Genomic DNA, 15,404 nt, shown 5'->3' on the forward strand with positions numbered 1-15,404 from the left:
ATATTGCAGTTATATGTCTCGGTATGCAGATTGCTCTTATGTTGATCTCCGGCATCTTGTTCCTCAGCGGATACAACTTGTTCCCGACCAGCTTTGATACCCTTCCGATGGAAGTATATTCTGTCCCTTACCGACTAAGAGATTATGCAAATCGCGACAAAGCCGGCTACAGTGATTCCTTTACACGGACTCTTTCCAACACCGGCTATCCTACTTGGGACCGAGGACTGAGACACTCCTTGTCGTCCCTGGATCTTTACTACAGTGGCAAAGGAGGAAACGTTTTTACCCGGGAGACATTGCAGCTGATGCAACAAGTGGAGAGAGATTTAGTGACTGCGGCTGGATACACATCTACGTGGTGTCAGACCAACTCCTCCTCGCTAGATTGTGTCGATGTCGTGTCAATACTCCGATTTTTTGATGGAACGTATTCCGGAATTAGCGCCACTTTTAATGATCCCACCTTTAGTAATATCCCAGGAGTATTATACGAGGCGTACACCAACACACAAACAAAGGCATACTTCGAGTTCTTCCTCCCAAAGAATTTTGTTATTACGTCCGCCAGAGCGGAAGGAACGATAACTCGATCCTTACTTCCAATAGGCTGTTCACTCAGCGGTACCTATTTGTGTAAAAATATGCAGGATATTGTTGGAGACTTTTTACAAGGTCCTATGAAAGAAAAATTGGAGATCTGGAGAGATAAGCTTACATCCATAGATTTCTGGTACTATGGTTATGTTCTATGGAACAAAGACGTGATCGCACAAGCTATGACGGACATGATGCTTGCCCTGGGAAGCATGGTATTTATCTTTTCGTTCATGACCTACCACACAAAATCCATCTGGATCGCCGGCTTTGCAGTCCTCAGTATCATAACAAGTTTCTTGGGAGGCAATCTGATATACAGAATTATTTTTGATTTTCAATATTTCGGCTTTTTTCATATTCTGGCTATTTTCATTGCCCTTGGTATCGGAGCAGACGACCTGTTTGTATTCTATGATGCCTGGCGACTGACTTCATTTCACTCCTATCCTACACTATCACACAGAATGTCGGACGCCTTCAACAAATCCGCCCAAAGCATGGCCATCACATCCCTAACAACAATTGTCGCGTTTCTGTGCAGCGCTATCTCGCCACTTCTCGCCACCAAATCTTTTGGTGTGTTTGCCGCTATCATTATCCTGTTTAACTATATGTCGGTTATCATCTTCTTCCCATGTGTTGTCACTGTGTACCATCTAAAGTTTGAGAAATTCAAGTGGCCGTGTTTTCGCTGCTGTTCCAAGAAACACGCAGAGAAAAATGAGAAAGACCAATTTAATAATAACTCGGTAAAGCCAATGGAAAATATATTCGTGTTATCTGATGGAAAAACGGACATCACCACGTCTAAAAAGGACGAGGCAATGCTGGAGGATATTGGTGATCAAACGTCGATACAAAATGGACATACTTCTAATGGAAATGTTCATAATGGCCATCTTACAAACGGCCACGTGACTAATGGAATTGTCAATAGCCATGTCGCCAACGGAGCGCCTAATGGAATACGCAACGGAATATCTAAGACTACAACTGCCACCACTGAGAAAGAAACAAGAAAGAAAGACAAACGTAAGCAGAAGAAATTGGTGGTATTCTTCCGAGACTACTACTTTAAATTTATCACACACAAGATCGCCCGATGGTGTTTACTTCCGGTGTTTGCTGTTGTGGTTGTCGTGTTTGCCTATCAGGCTTCTAAGCTGGAGCCGGACAACGAAAACGTGAGTTATAGTTACATCCCTCTCTTTATACCTCAAACCAGACCTCGTTGATGCATATGAATCGTACTTTATCTTTTATCCCATTATACCCACTAGATAGTTAATTTTAAAAAGATATTCTTTCTAGAACCTATATGTCCCTGACTTTGTGACTAATATCAGCTTTGTGGCTGCATTAAGTTGATTATAATCAACGAAATTCCAAAATAGTTTTATCACAAAAAGCATGTTTCTCTAATCGGATTTTAAACCACAAAAACAAACTCCAAAACTTACCTGATAATCTGTTCATCTACAATTCCTAGCACGTTAATTCGCCATGATTATAGTTGTGTTACACAAGAAAGGTACGAAAAATAAAACATAATCGATGGGGTTATTCTATGTTGATATTTTACACAGATGCAAGTCTGGAAAGATTCGCACTTCTACTCCTTGGCAATTGACGCTGAACAGTACAGCTTCCATCAAAGCGCTGACGAAAACCTGGTAACAGTAAATATTTTGTGGGGTTTGAAAAATAAAGACAGGTCGGATTGTCACTTCTCCGACATCAAATGCCGAGGAACAACTGTCTATGACGATACATTCGACCCTAACCCTGTCGCCAACCAGCAGGCCATTATGGTAAATATATACCACATCTTGATCTGTATATTTCAAGAGGTTATAGAGATGGATATATTCGACAAAATGACGTGTTAAGTGATGATATATACTAAATCTGATAAAAACATGAATGTTGGGATCGCAATGAATTATGGCGGACAGATAAGGGGAGCAGCTTGTGTTGTGATAATTACGCCGCCCGTCATAAAGTCCTAGTGCTGCGGAATCGAAGTTGTCTATTAATATATCATTTCTTTGAATTTATACACAGATTTATCGGTTATTACTGTGTTAACTAGCTATGATAGAAATAAGATTAAATAATAATGAATTGAGTGAGTAAAAAAGTGTCAAATGGTCGTGGAATTCATTTGGAACATCTTTAGATTTTTGGTTAGTTAGCCCTCATGTATATGTATATGATGTGAGTTACCTTCACTGAACCTTTCTGGGTTACAGGATTTCTGCAGTAGCTTGTACAGTATGTCTGCGAGTAAAATAGCAGAATATGAGATAAAAACAGACTCGAACGGTGACCCTGAGATCGCCTGTTTCACCAGAGACCTAACTACCTTTCTATCGGTAAGTATTGTTGCATTCTTACCCCTCATACGATGTTTGCAGTATAATTTCTTATCTGACGTTTATCCATTGAGTCATCAAAACAATTTTTTTTAAATTCGGAAGTCAATGTTACACATAAGAGCCAATATCATACGTGAGATTTACGTTATCTTGAAAGTCAATGTAACAGGTGAAACCTACGTTCTATGTTATATTTAAGAACATATCGACGGTGCTGTCTATAGACGTGTCTCTGCCTTGGGATTACACTAAAGTGTCAAATTTGATGACGGCAGAGTCCACACACTACGACGTCTCACAGTTCAACTCCAACTTCCCCAACATCCTGGGGGTAAGTATTCACAGTTCAACTTCCCCAACATCCTGGGGGTAAGTATTCACAGTCCAACTTCCCCAACATCCTGGGGGTAAGTATTCACAGTCCAACTTTCCCAACTTCTTGGGGGTAAGTATTCACATTTCAACTTCCCCAACATCCTTGGGGTTAGTAGCCACAGTCAAAATTCCCCATCATCCTGAAGGTAAGTAGTCACAGTCCAACTTCCCCAACATTCTTGGGGTAAGTATTCACATTTCAATTTCCCCAACATCATGGGGGTTAGTAGCCACAGTCAAACTTCCTCAACATCCTGGGGGTAAGTATTCTCATTTCAACTTCCCCAACATCCTGGAGGTAAGTAGTCACAGTCCAACTTCCTCAACATCTTAGGGGTTAGTAGCCACAGGCAAACTTCCCCAACATACTGAGGGTAAGTATTCACAGTTCAACTTCCCCAATATCCTGAGGGTAAGTATTCACAGTTCAACTTCCTCAACATCATTGGGGTAAGTATTCACAGTTCAACTTCCCAAACATCATTGGGTAAGTATTCACAGTTCAACTTCCCCAACATCCTGGGGGTAAGCATTCACAGTTCAACTTCCCTAGCATCCTGGGGGTAAGTATTCACAGTTCAACTTCCCCAACAGCATGGGTGTAAGTATTTACAGTTCAACTTCCCCAACATACTGAGGGTGAGTATTCACAGTTCAACTTCCCCAACATCCTGAAGGTAAGTATTCATAGTCCAACTTCCCCAACATCACGGGGTAAGTATTCACAGTTCAACTTCCCCAACATACTGGGGGTTAGTATTCACAGTTCAACTTCCCCAACATCACGGGGTAAGTATTTACAGTTCAACTTCCCCAACATACTGAGGGTGAGTATTCACAGTTCAACTTCCCCAACATCCTGGGGGTAAGTATTCATAGTCCAACTTCCCCAGCATCCTGGGGGTAAGTATTCACAGTTCAACTTCCCCAACATACTGGGGGTAAGCATTCACAGTTCAACTTCCCCAACATCCTGGGGGTAAGTATTCACAGTTCAACTTCCCCAACATCCTGGGGGTAAGTTTTCACAGTTCAACTTCCCCAACATCCTGGGGGTAAGTTTTCACAGTTCAACTTCCCCAACATCCTGGGGGTAAGTATTCACAGTTCAACTTCCCCAACATCCTGGGGGTAAGTATTCACAGTTCAACTTCCCCAACATCCTGGGGGTAAGTATTCACAGTTCAACTTCCCCAACAGCATGGGTGTAAGTATTCACATTTCAACTTCCCCAACATCACGGGGTAAGTATTTACAGTTCAACTTCCCCAACATACTGAGGGTGAGTATTCACAGTTCAACTTCCCCAACATCCTGGGGGTAAGTATTCATAGTCCAACTTCCCCAGCATCCTGGGGGTAAGTATTCACAGTTCAACTTCCCCAACATCATGGGGGTAAGTATTCACAGTTCAACTTCCCCAACATCCTGGGTAAGTTTCCAGTTCAACTTCCGCAACTATGGGGTAAGTATTCACAGTTCAACTTCCTCAACATCTGGGGTAAGTTTTCACAGTTCAACTTCCCCAACATCTGGGGTAAGTATTCACAGTTCAACTTCCCCAACATCATGGGGGTAAGTATTCACAGTTCAACTTCCCAACATCCTGGGGTAAGTTCACATTCAACTTCATCCTGGGGTAAGATCACATTCAACTTCCCTAACATCCTGGGGGTAAGTATTCACATTTCAACTTCCCCAACATCATGGGTGTAAGTTTTCACAGTTCAACTTCCCACATCCTGGGGGTAAGCATTAACAGTTCAACTTCCCCAACATCCTGGGGGTAAGTATTCACAGTCCAACTTCCCCAACATCCTGGGGCTAAGTATTCATAGTTCAACTTCCGCAACATCATGTGTGTAAGTATTCACAGTTCAACTTCCCCAACATCCTGGGGGTAAGCATTCACAGTTCAACTTCCCCAACATCCTGGGGGTAAGTATTCACAGTTCAACTTCCTCAACATCATGGGTGTAAGTATTCACAGTTCAACTTCCCCAACAACCTTGAGGTAAGTTTTCACAGTTCAACTTCCCCAATATCCTGAGGGTAAGTATTCACAGTTCAACTTCCTCAACATCATGGGTGTAAGTATTCACAGTTCAACTTCCCCAACAACCTTGAGGTAAGTTTTCACAGTTCAACTTCCCCAATATCCTGAGGGTAAGTATTCACATTTCAACTTCCTCAACATCATGGGTTTAAGTATTCACAGTTCAACTTCCCCAACAACCTTGAGGTAAGTTTTCACAGTTCAAATTCCCCAATATCCTGAGAGTAAGTATTCACAGTTCAACTTCCTCAACATCATGGGGGTAAGTATTCACAGTTCAACTTCCCAAACATCATTGGGTAAGTATTCACAGTTCAACTTCCCCAACATCCTGGGGGTAAGCATTCACAGTTCAACTTCCCTAGCATCCTGGGGGTAAGTATTCACATTTCAACTTCCCCAACATCATGGGTGTAAGTTTTCACAGTTCAACTTCCCCAGCATCCTGGGGGTAAGCATTCACAGTTTAACTTCCCCAACATCTGAGGGTGAGTATTCACAGTTCAACTTCCCCAACATCCTGGGGGTAAGTATTCATAGTCCAACTTCCCCAGCATCCTGGGGGTAAGTATTCACAGTTCAACTTCCCCAACATCCTGGGGTAAGTATTCACAGTTCAACTTCCCCAACATCCTGGGGGTAAGTATTCACAGTTCAACTTCCCAACATCTGGGGGTAAGTATTCACAGTTCAACTTCCCCAACATCCTTGAGGTAAGTTTTACAGTTCAACTTCCCCAACATCCTGGGGGTAAGTATTCACAGTTCAACTTCCCCAACATCATGGGGGTAAGTATTCACAGTTCAACTTCCCCAACATCCTGGGGGTAAGTATTCACAGTTCAACTTCCCCAACATCCTGGGGGTAAGTATTCACAGTTCAACTTCCCCAACATCATGGGGGTAAGTATTCACAGTTTAACTTCCCCAACATCCTGGGGGTAAGTATTCACAGTTCAACTTCCCCAACATCCTGGGGGTAAGTATTCACAGTTCAACTTCCCCAACATCCTGGGGGTAAGTATTCACAGTTCAACTTCCCAAACATCATTGGGTAAGTATTCACAGTTAAACTTTCCCATCATCCTGGGGGTAAGTATTCACAGTTTAATTTCCCCAACATCCTGGGGGTAAGTATTCACAGTTCAACTTCCCCAACATCATGGGGGTAAGTATTCACAGTTCAACTTCCCCAACAACCTTGAGGTAAGTTTTCACAGTTCAACTTCCCCAATATCCTGGGGGTAAGTATTCACATTTCAACTTCCCCAACATCATGGGTGTAAGTTTTCACAGTTCAACTTCCCCAGCATCCTGGGGGTAAGCATTCACAGTTTAACTTCCCCAACATCCTGGGGGTAAGTTTTCACAGTTCAACTTCCCTAGCATCCTGGGGGTAAGTATTCACAGTTCAACTTCCCCAACATCCTGGGGGTAAGTATTCACAGTTCAACTTCCCCAACATCCTGGGGGTAAGTTTTCACAGTTCAACTTCCCCAGCATCCTGGGGGTAAGTATTCACAGTTCAACTTCCCCAACATCATGGGGGTAAGTATTCACAGTTCAACTTCCCCAACATCCTGGGGGTAAGCATTCACAGTTCAACTTCCCCAACATCCTGGGGGTAAGTATTCACAGTTCAACTTCCCCAACATCATGGGGGTAAGTATTCACAGTTCAACTTCCCCAGCATCCTTGGGGGTAAGCATTCACAGTTTAACTTCCCAAACATCCTGGGGGTAAGTTTTCACAGTTCAACTTCCCTAGCATCCTGGGGGTAAGTATTCACAGTTCAACTTCCCCAACAGCATGGGGGTAAGTATTCACAGTTCAACTTCCCCTACATCCTGGGGGTAACCCCAACATCCTGGGGGTAAGTATTCACAGTTCAACTTCCCCAACATCCTGGGGGTAAGTATTCACAGTTTAACTTCCCCAACAGCATGGGGGTAAGTATTCACAGTTTAACTTCCCCAACATCACGGGGGTAAGTATTCATAGTTCAACTTCCCCCAACAACTTTGGGGTTAGTATTCACAGTTAAACTTTCCCATCATCCTGGGGGTAAGTATTCACAGTTTAACTTCCCCAACATACTGGGGGTTAGTATTCACAGTTTAACTTCCCCAACATCCTGGGGGTTAGTATTCACAGTTTAACTTCCCCAACATCCTATGGGTAAGTTTTCACAGTTCAACTTCCCCAACATCCTGGGGGTAAGTATTCACAGTTCAACTTCCCCAACATCATGGGGTAAGTATTCACAGTTAAACTTCCCCAACATCCTGGGGGTAAGTATTCACAGTTTAACTTCCCCAACATACTGGGGGTTAGTATTCACAGTTTAACTTCCCCAACATCCTGGGGGTTAGTATTCACAGTTTAACTTCCCCAACATCCTGGGGGTTAGTATTCACAGTTTAACTTCCCCAACATACTGGGGGTTAGTATTCACAGTTTAACTTCCCCAACATCCTGGGGGTTAGTATTCACAGTTTAACTTCCCCAACATCCTGGGGGTTAGTATTCACAGTTTAACTTCCCCAACATCCTGGGGGTTAGTATTCACAGTTTAACTTCCCCAACATCCTGGGGGTTAGTATTCACAGTTTAACTTCCCCAACATCCTGGGGGTTAGTATTCACAGTTTAACTTCCCCAACATCCTGGGGGTAGTATTCACAGTTTAACTTCCCCAACATCCTGGGGGTTAGTATTCACAGTTTAACTTCCCCAACATCCTGGGGGTAAGTATTCACAGTTTAACTTCCCCAACATCCTGGGGGTTAGTATTCACAGTTTAACTTCCCCAACATCCTGGGGGTTAGTATTCACAGTTTAACTTCCCCAACATCCTGGGGGTTAGTATTCACAGTTTAACTTCCCCAACATCCTGGGGGTTAGTATTCACAGTTTAACTTCCCCAACATCCTGGGGGTTAGTATTCACAGTTTAACTTCCCCAACATCCTGGGGGTTAGTATTCACAGTTTAACTTCCCCAACATCCTGGGGGTTAGTATTCACAGTTTAACTTCCCCAACATCCTGGGGGTTAGTATTCACAGTTTAACTTCCCCAACATCCTGGGGTTAGTATTCACAGTTTAATTCCCCAACATCCTGGGGGTTAGTATTCACAGTTTAACTTCCCCAAACATCCTGGGGGTTAGTATTCACAGTTTAACTTCCCCAACATCCTGGGGGTTAGTATTCACAGTTTAACTTCCCCAACATCCTGGGGGTAAGTATTCACAGTTTAACTTCCCCAACATCCTGGGGGTTAGTATTCACAGTTTAACTTCCCCAACATCCTGGGGGTAAGTATTCACAGTTTAACTTCCCCAACATCCTGGGGTTAGTATTCACAGTTTAACTTCCCCAACATCCTGGGGGTAAGTATTCACAGTTTAACTTCCCCAACATCCTGGGGTTAGTATTCACAGTTTAACTTCCCCAACATCCTGGGGGTTAGTATTTCACAGTTTAACTTCCCCAACATCCTGGGGGTTAGTATTCACAGTTTAACTTCCCCAACATCCTGGGGGTTAGTATTCACAGTTTAACTTCCCCAACATATCCTGGGGGTTAGTATTCACAGTTTAACTTCCCCAACATCCTGGGGGTTAGTATTCACAGTTTAACTTCCCCAACATCCTGGGGGTTAGTATTCACAGTTTAACTTCCCCAACATCCTGGGGGTTAGTATTCACAGTTTAACCTCACCAACATCCTGGGGGTAAGTATTCACAGTTTAACTTCCCCAACATCCTGGGGGTAAGTATTCACAGTTTAACTTCCCCAACATCCTGGGGGTTAGTATTCACAGTTTAACTTCCCCAACATCCTGGGGGTAAGTATTCACAGTTTAACTTCCCCAACATCCTGGGGGTAAGTATTCACAGTTTAACTTCCCCAACATCCTGGGGGTTAGTATTCACAGTTTAACTTCCCCAACATCCTGGGGGTTAGTATTCACAGTTTAACTTCCCCAACATCCTGGGGGTTAGTAGTCTGCAAAACATTTAAAGCCAAACCAGTGGATGGTTTAACCTCCTGGTGAAATGAAGGTATTGATATCGAACATCTAAGGATTATACATATTACAGCAGCAAACTATTGAACTTCCGACTATTTTTTTTAGCCCACCATCATCAGATGGTGGGCTATTCAAATCGCCTTTCGTCCGTGGTCCGTCTTCCGTCCGTCCGTTAACAATTCTTGTTACCGATATTTCTAAAAAAGTACTAGAGAGATCTTTCTCAAATTTCATATGTAGGTTCCCCTAGGATCCTAGTTGTGCATATTGCCTTTTGGGACTAATATGTCATCAAGATGGCCGAAAAGCCGCCATCTTGGTTTTTGATAGTTAAAGTTTGTTACCGCTATTTCTCATAAAGTAATGATGGTGTCCTTCTCAAATTTCATATGTAGGTTTCCCTAGGACCCTAGTTATGCATATTGCATTTTGGGACTGATCGGTCAACAAGATGGCCGACCAGCCGCCTTCTCGGATTCTGATAGTTAAAGTTTGTTACCGCTATTTCTCTGAAAGTAATGTAGGGATCTTTCTCAAATTTCATATGTAGGTTACCCTAGGACCCTAGTTGTGCATATTGCATATTGGGACTGATCAGTCAACAAGATGGCCGACCAGCCGCCATCTTGGATTTTGATAGTTAAAGTTTGTTACCTCTATTTCTCAGAAAGTACTGAAGGGAACTGTCGCAAATTTCATAAAGTAGATTTCCCATGGACCCTAGTTGTGCATATTGCCTTTTGGGACTGATCGGTCAACAAGATAGCCGACCAGCCGCCATCTTGGATTCTGATAGTTAAAGTTTGTTACCGTTATTTCTCAGAAAGTAATGAAGGTATCCTTCTGAAATTTCATATGTAGGTTCCCCTAGGACCCTCGATGTGCATATATTGCATTTTGGGACTGATCGGTCATCAAGATGGCCGACCAGCCGCCATCTTGAATTCTGATAGTTAAAGTTTGTTACCGTTATTTCTCAGAAAATAATGTAGCGATCTTTCTGAAATTTCATATGTAGGTTATCCTAGGACCCTAGTTGTGCATATTGCATTTTGGGACTGATCAGTCAACAAGATGGCCCACAGGCAGCCATCTTGGATTTTGATAGTTAAAGTTTGTTACCGCTATTTCTCAGAAAGTACTCAAGGAATCTGTCTCGAATTTCATATCTAGGTTCCCCTAGGACCCTAGTTATGCATATCGATTTTGGGACTGAACAGTCAACAAGATGGCCCATCGGCGGACATCTTGGATTTTTGATAGTTAAAGTTTGTTACCGCTATTTTCAGAAAATAATGAAGGGATCCTTCTCAAATTTCATATGTAGGTTACCCTAGGACCCTAGTTGTGCATATTGCATTTTGAGACTGATCGGTCATCAAGGTGGCCGACCAGCAGCCATCTTGGATTTTGAAAATTAATGTTTGTAACCGCTATTTCTCAAAAAGTACTGAACGGATTGTTCTCAAATTTTCATGAAGGTTCTTCTAGGGCCCTAGTTCTGCCTATTGCATTTTGGGACCGATTGATCAACAAGATGGCGGACCACCATCTTGGATTTTGATAGTGTAAAGTTTGAAAAGCAGAGAAAAGAAGTTTAAATTTGTAAAGCAGAAAAAAGAAGTTTAAGTTTTAAAAAAAGAGAAAAGATCCCTCTTTCATTTGTCAGACATAGATCAATCTTTGGTGGGCGCCAAGATCCCTCTGGGATCTCTTGGGTTTTTTTTGCTCTGGTTAAATCCCATTATACTGTGTTTAAATTTTCAGCATTTTGACACAGTGAATGCTTATTTTGTTAGAATTGTATAGCATAATGACAACTATGAAACAAAAACGAAGAAATGACTGGTATTGTATGTTGTTACTATTATGACAGATTGCGGTACAGTATTGGATGTATAATGGTTACGCCAAGACGTTCACGCCTGACTATTCAACCTATAACACAATGTTTGGGGAGGAGAAGGGGGCGTGGTCCCAACAACTCTTGTCAGACACGTGTAAGATATATCAGACTACATGTCAAGTTGTACTTAATCGATGTTCGATATATTGGGAAAATGTTTCGCAATACTTAAAAGAGCTCCAACTAGTGCAATGGTTGTGTTTTATGTGTTTTGACAACTGTAAATTGTAAAAAATCTTTTACTTGGATCGGTAAACTCCACTTGGCGTTTTGATTTCGATGTCTGAAAAGCCAGATATGAATGCGTTTAGAAAACTTTGTGTTATATTTTTTCAGATCGGAGATACTTTTATAACTATTGGTCACGATGGCGTCCACATTCAACATAAATGATATCTAAATAAGGCACACGCCTTTATCAAATACTTGGGAATAATCGTCAACAAAAAATGCGTTTCTTTATATCTCGTACAATGATAATTACTTAATTATTTACTCAAATGTTTTAGTTCAGAAATACAAATTCGATTTGTGATAACAATATATTTAACTCCTATGTTGGTCTCTTTCCAGCTATCTACTATGGAAATAAGCTCAAGTATATGATGGTTTCAATCAACACGACCATCAATAGGTTTACTACAGGCTACACCGAGGGTATTCCGAAGGTGGAGAAGTGGGAGAATTTCATACAGTCTGAGGTGATCTACGTCATTACACAGAGTCTACCCAGCTTCCGTCCTCTATCAAAGTCTGCAGTTAGATGTCGATACACTTATTTTGTTTATTACTAATTTCTGTAATATTTCATAAATCATTTAAGAATCATTAGAAAGTACGCAAATCCTAATTAAAGCTAAAAATGTGTAGAATAAAGACTATGAGAATGGTCCAGCATTTAAAATTAATTTTGGGATTCTGTGATGTTAAACCAATCAAATTCAAGTCAGTTTTTGTTTGTTTGGATACAGGTCAATAAGATGCCAGCAGGTTTGAGAGGAGGCTTCCAGCTCACACGTAATATATGGCACTGGCTCTACGTCCAAAAGGTAACCATTGACTAGATGTTCACACTCAAGCAGAAATATGCAGTTTCATCCGCAGGAAAGTGAATCATGGTTTTTTTCTGTGTCACATAACTGACAACGGAGTATAGACATTTCACTACTAGAATGATGTAACCGACATTGCAGTTTCGATCTTTCTAGTTTTCCTGTGCCTTGCTCTTTTGCACATAGGGTATGGACGAATATTGTGATTAATGTACCTATCGAAATTGATGACAAATAACCTTCCGGCTCTTGACTTTATGACGGTAGTGATTGCATCTAGCTTTCCTCGTCCTCTCTCTCTAATGATATCTATGTGTGTAATTACAGGAGATGGAGAAGAATGCTTTAACTAGTACATATATAGCTATAGATGTGTCTCTAGGTTTCTCTCTCTCTCTCTCTCTCTCTCTCTCTCTCTCTCTCTCTCTCTCTCTCTCTCTCTCTCTCTCTCTCCCTCTCTCTCTCTAATGATCTGATGATATACATGTTTTTGGTTACAGGAGATGGAGAAGAATGCTGTTACCGGTATAGCTATAGGTGTGTCTCTAGCTTTCCCTATTCTTTGTCTCTCTACCATGAATGTTGTCGTGGGAAGTCTCGCCACATTATCTATCTGCTGTACAACCATCTGTGTCATTGGAGTCATCCCATTGGCCGGCTGGAAGCTAGGGGTAAGTGTTCGGAATTAGCTTACTGTTGTGTGATGCCATCCTACTTACTGGAATGGCTATTTAAAGGGAAACACTTCATCAATATACAAATGAGAATTCATAGATATTGGTAAGTTTATATTTAATCGTTGGACGTAATGAGAATCGGATATGGGTTTATTTTGTGGATGGAACTTTTCTACAGAAAACAAAATGTTGTGTATTTGTGTGTATAATAATAACTAAGATTTTAAGCTGCAATCTCATTACACAATTAAACGCCAAATAGAAGGCATTGCTGGCAGTGAAATAACAATTTTCCTCAGATAACCTCAATGTATTTTCAGAGATTACATTGCTATGGCATTTTAGACTCTAAACTGATCTATTTCTATAAATTTACCAAAATACTGATATATTTTTATTATTTTCCAGTTGCTCGTTTCATTAAACATGACCATGCTCGTGGGATTAGCCGTGGACTATGTTGTACACTTGGCGGAAGGATATAGAAATTCACTCCATAAGGACCGCCTCAACAGGACACGTGATATGTTGGAAGAAATGGCTACGTCAGTCTTTTCTGGAGCTTGCACAACTCTCGGTGCTTCACTTTTCATGTTTTTAGCACAAATAACATTTTTCATGCAGTTTGGAATATTTATGTTCTGCACGATTGGATTTTCGTTGTTCTTTTCTCTCGGACTTTTCTCAGTTTTAATGGGACTGATAGGACCACAGAATGACTTCGGTTCTCTTCACCCAGTGTTTAACTTCATAAAAGAAAAACTTCAAACGTGTCCGTGTTGTAAGAAAAAAGCAAAAGTAGAAAACATTGAGAACGGAGGACCTTGAACATGGACAAGTAACTCAATGTGCTGTGTCTTTCCTATATATTTATTTTTATACGACTTTGTGTGCCGGCACATCACCGTTGTGTCTGTTGACAGTATTATGTAATTGTGCATTCAGGTTGGAATTTAAACCAACGACTGGCAAATGTAGCAGATCTCGGATGTGATGTTACACGTAAAGCATTAATCTGTACAAGTTTACCCCGGTTGTGAACTATAAATGGCGGTATATCCGTGTCTGTATATAAGTATATGTTAGTACTGTTTGTTTCTAGCACTGTGACAGTGGTACATTGTGTTTATGTTCGGAAGTTTTGTACGCCGGTGTCGTCTTGTTGTTATAATGTTTCGTTATTATTACATTATTTGTTTGGGATAAACATTTTGTATACATTACAGTAAGGAATAAATGTTATACAATGCATATTCCCAGACTCGTTAAATCGGTCAAGGATATGATTAATTTCTACAGATTCCCAATGACTTGGACGTATAATACATGACGTAAGTGAACCAAATAGATGCAATCTGGTAAATAACATCGGAATATGTTCATATTTAAAACATTTATCAATATTGGTGAAGCTTTACTAGACTGTGTGACAGTATAATCAATCGAAATGGTCCTATTTTGGGTGAAAAGTTCATAATTTTGGGACAATTACACTGTACACGATATTTTGTCATTATTTGTTTTACGTACCCTGAAAGACACGGAAAGCATGGCTTTAAGTATCGATCAGTTGCGTGTTAAACCGTTAGGACTCACTGTGCTAAGTTCCCGCTACACATGTTATGTTTTATCTATTTCTTAATTTGGAATCATTGCAATTACTAATAAACATTATTGGCTACAGTCCGGTGGTTTTTTATGATTGTTATAAGAGAACGCACGTTTTCTGGCTATCTGATGACCATGTAAAGATCTTCCTCACCAACATGTACTTGTTTCCGAATCGAACCCTTTATGATATCTTCAGTCAATAAGAAAATATTGTTTTGAACCTGTCTCTTCGAACTACCATATTGTGATCTAGTGTTAGCTTTCCAGTGTGTTTGATTCGTCATTTTCAATCTCTATAACACTTCATTAACTTCATCTGTGTCTCCCTATCCCAAACATTTTATCTCGGGATTATTGCTCTTTTTAAGTTGATATAAACTACAAAGTGATTTCGCCGTAGTATTTAGTTATTATTATTTTGTATGAAAAGTTTTGGTAAACAAACCATATTTATATTTAGAAACTTCACATTACACCGATTTCAGATTTAATGGTATATGTTTTTGCAAAAATGGCGTTACTATAGATACCGAAATTCAGGACTTTTACCAAAAAGTCAAAGTTTCTTACATTGATAAGCCAATGAAAAGATTTCAGCGTTTATTATAATCACCTAAATACTATCCATTGGCTTTAGATGTAAGAAAATTTACCTTTTTGAAAAAGTCCCGAATTCCGGTTGCTATGGTAACTTCATCAATGCAAAACAGTTTTTA

At 40.7% G+C, this 15,404-nt stretch overlaps 1 protein-coding gene across 4 annotated transcripts in view; it reads left to right on the plus strand.

The window, feature by feature from the left end:
- The window catches only part of LOC138319293 (protein dispatched homolog 1-like), a 36,447-nt gene extending 21,686 nt beyond the window's left edge, over positions 1–14,761 (plus strand). For 3 of the 4 annotated variants that reach the window (XM_069262339.1, XM_069262341.1, XM_069262342.1), the window contains exons 3-11: positions 10–1,784; positions 2,187–2,411; positions 2,853–2,975; positions 3,178–3,309; positions 11,319–11,442; positions 11,922–12,049; positions 12,320–12,397; positions 12,901–13,071; positions 13,486–14,761. In XM_069262339.1, the coding sequence (XP_069118440.1) occupies positions 10–1,784; positions 2,187–2,411; positions 2,853–2,975; positions 3,178–3,309; positions 11,319–11,442; positions 11,922–12,049; positions 12,320–12,397; positions 12,901–13,071; positions 13,486–13,905 (3,176 nt within the window). In that variant the 3' untranslated portion in view covers positions 13,906–14,761. The other variant, XM_069262343.1, reaches the window with a different exon arrangement.
- The last annotated feature ends 643 nt before the right edge of the window (positions 14,762–15,404 follow it).

Source organism: Argopecten irradians, chromosome 3 (genome assembly GCF_041381155.1).
Source record: "Argopecten irradians isolate NY chromosome 3, Ai_NY, whole genome shotgun sequence".
In the NCBI taxonomy this organism is placed as follows: Eukaryota; Metazoa; Mollusca; class Bivalvia; order Pectinida; family Pectinidae; genus Argopecten; species Argopecten irradians.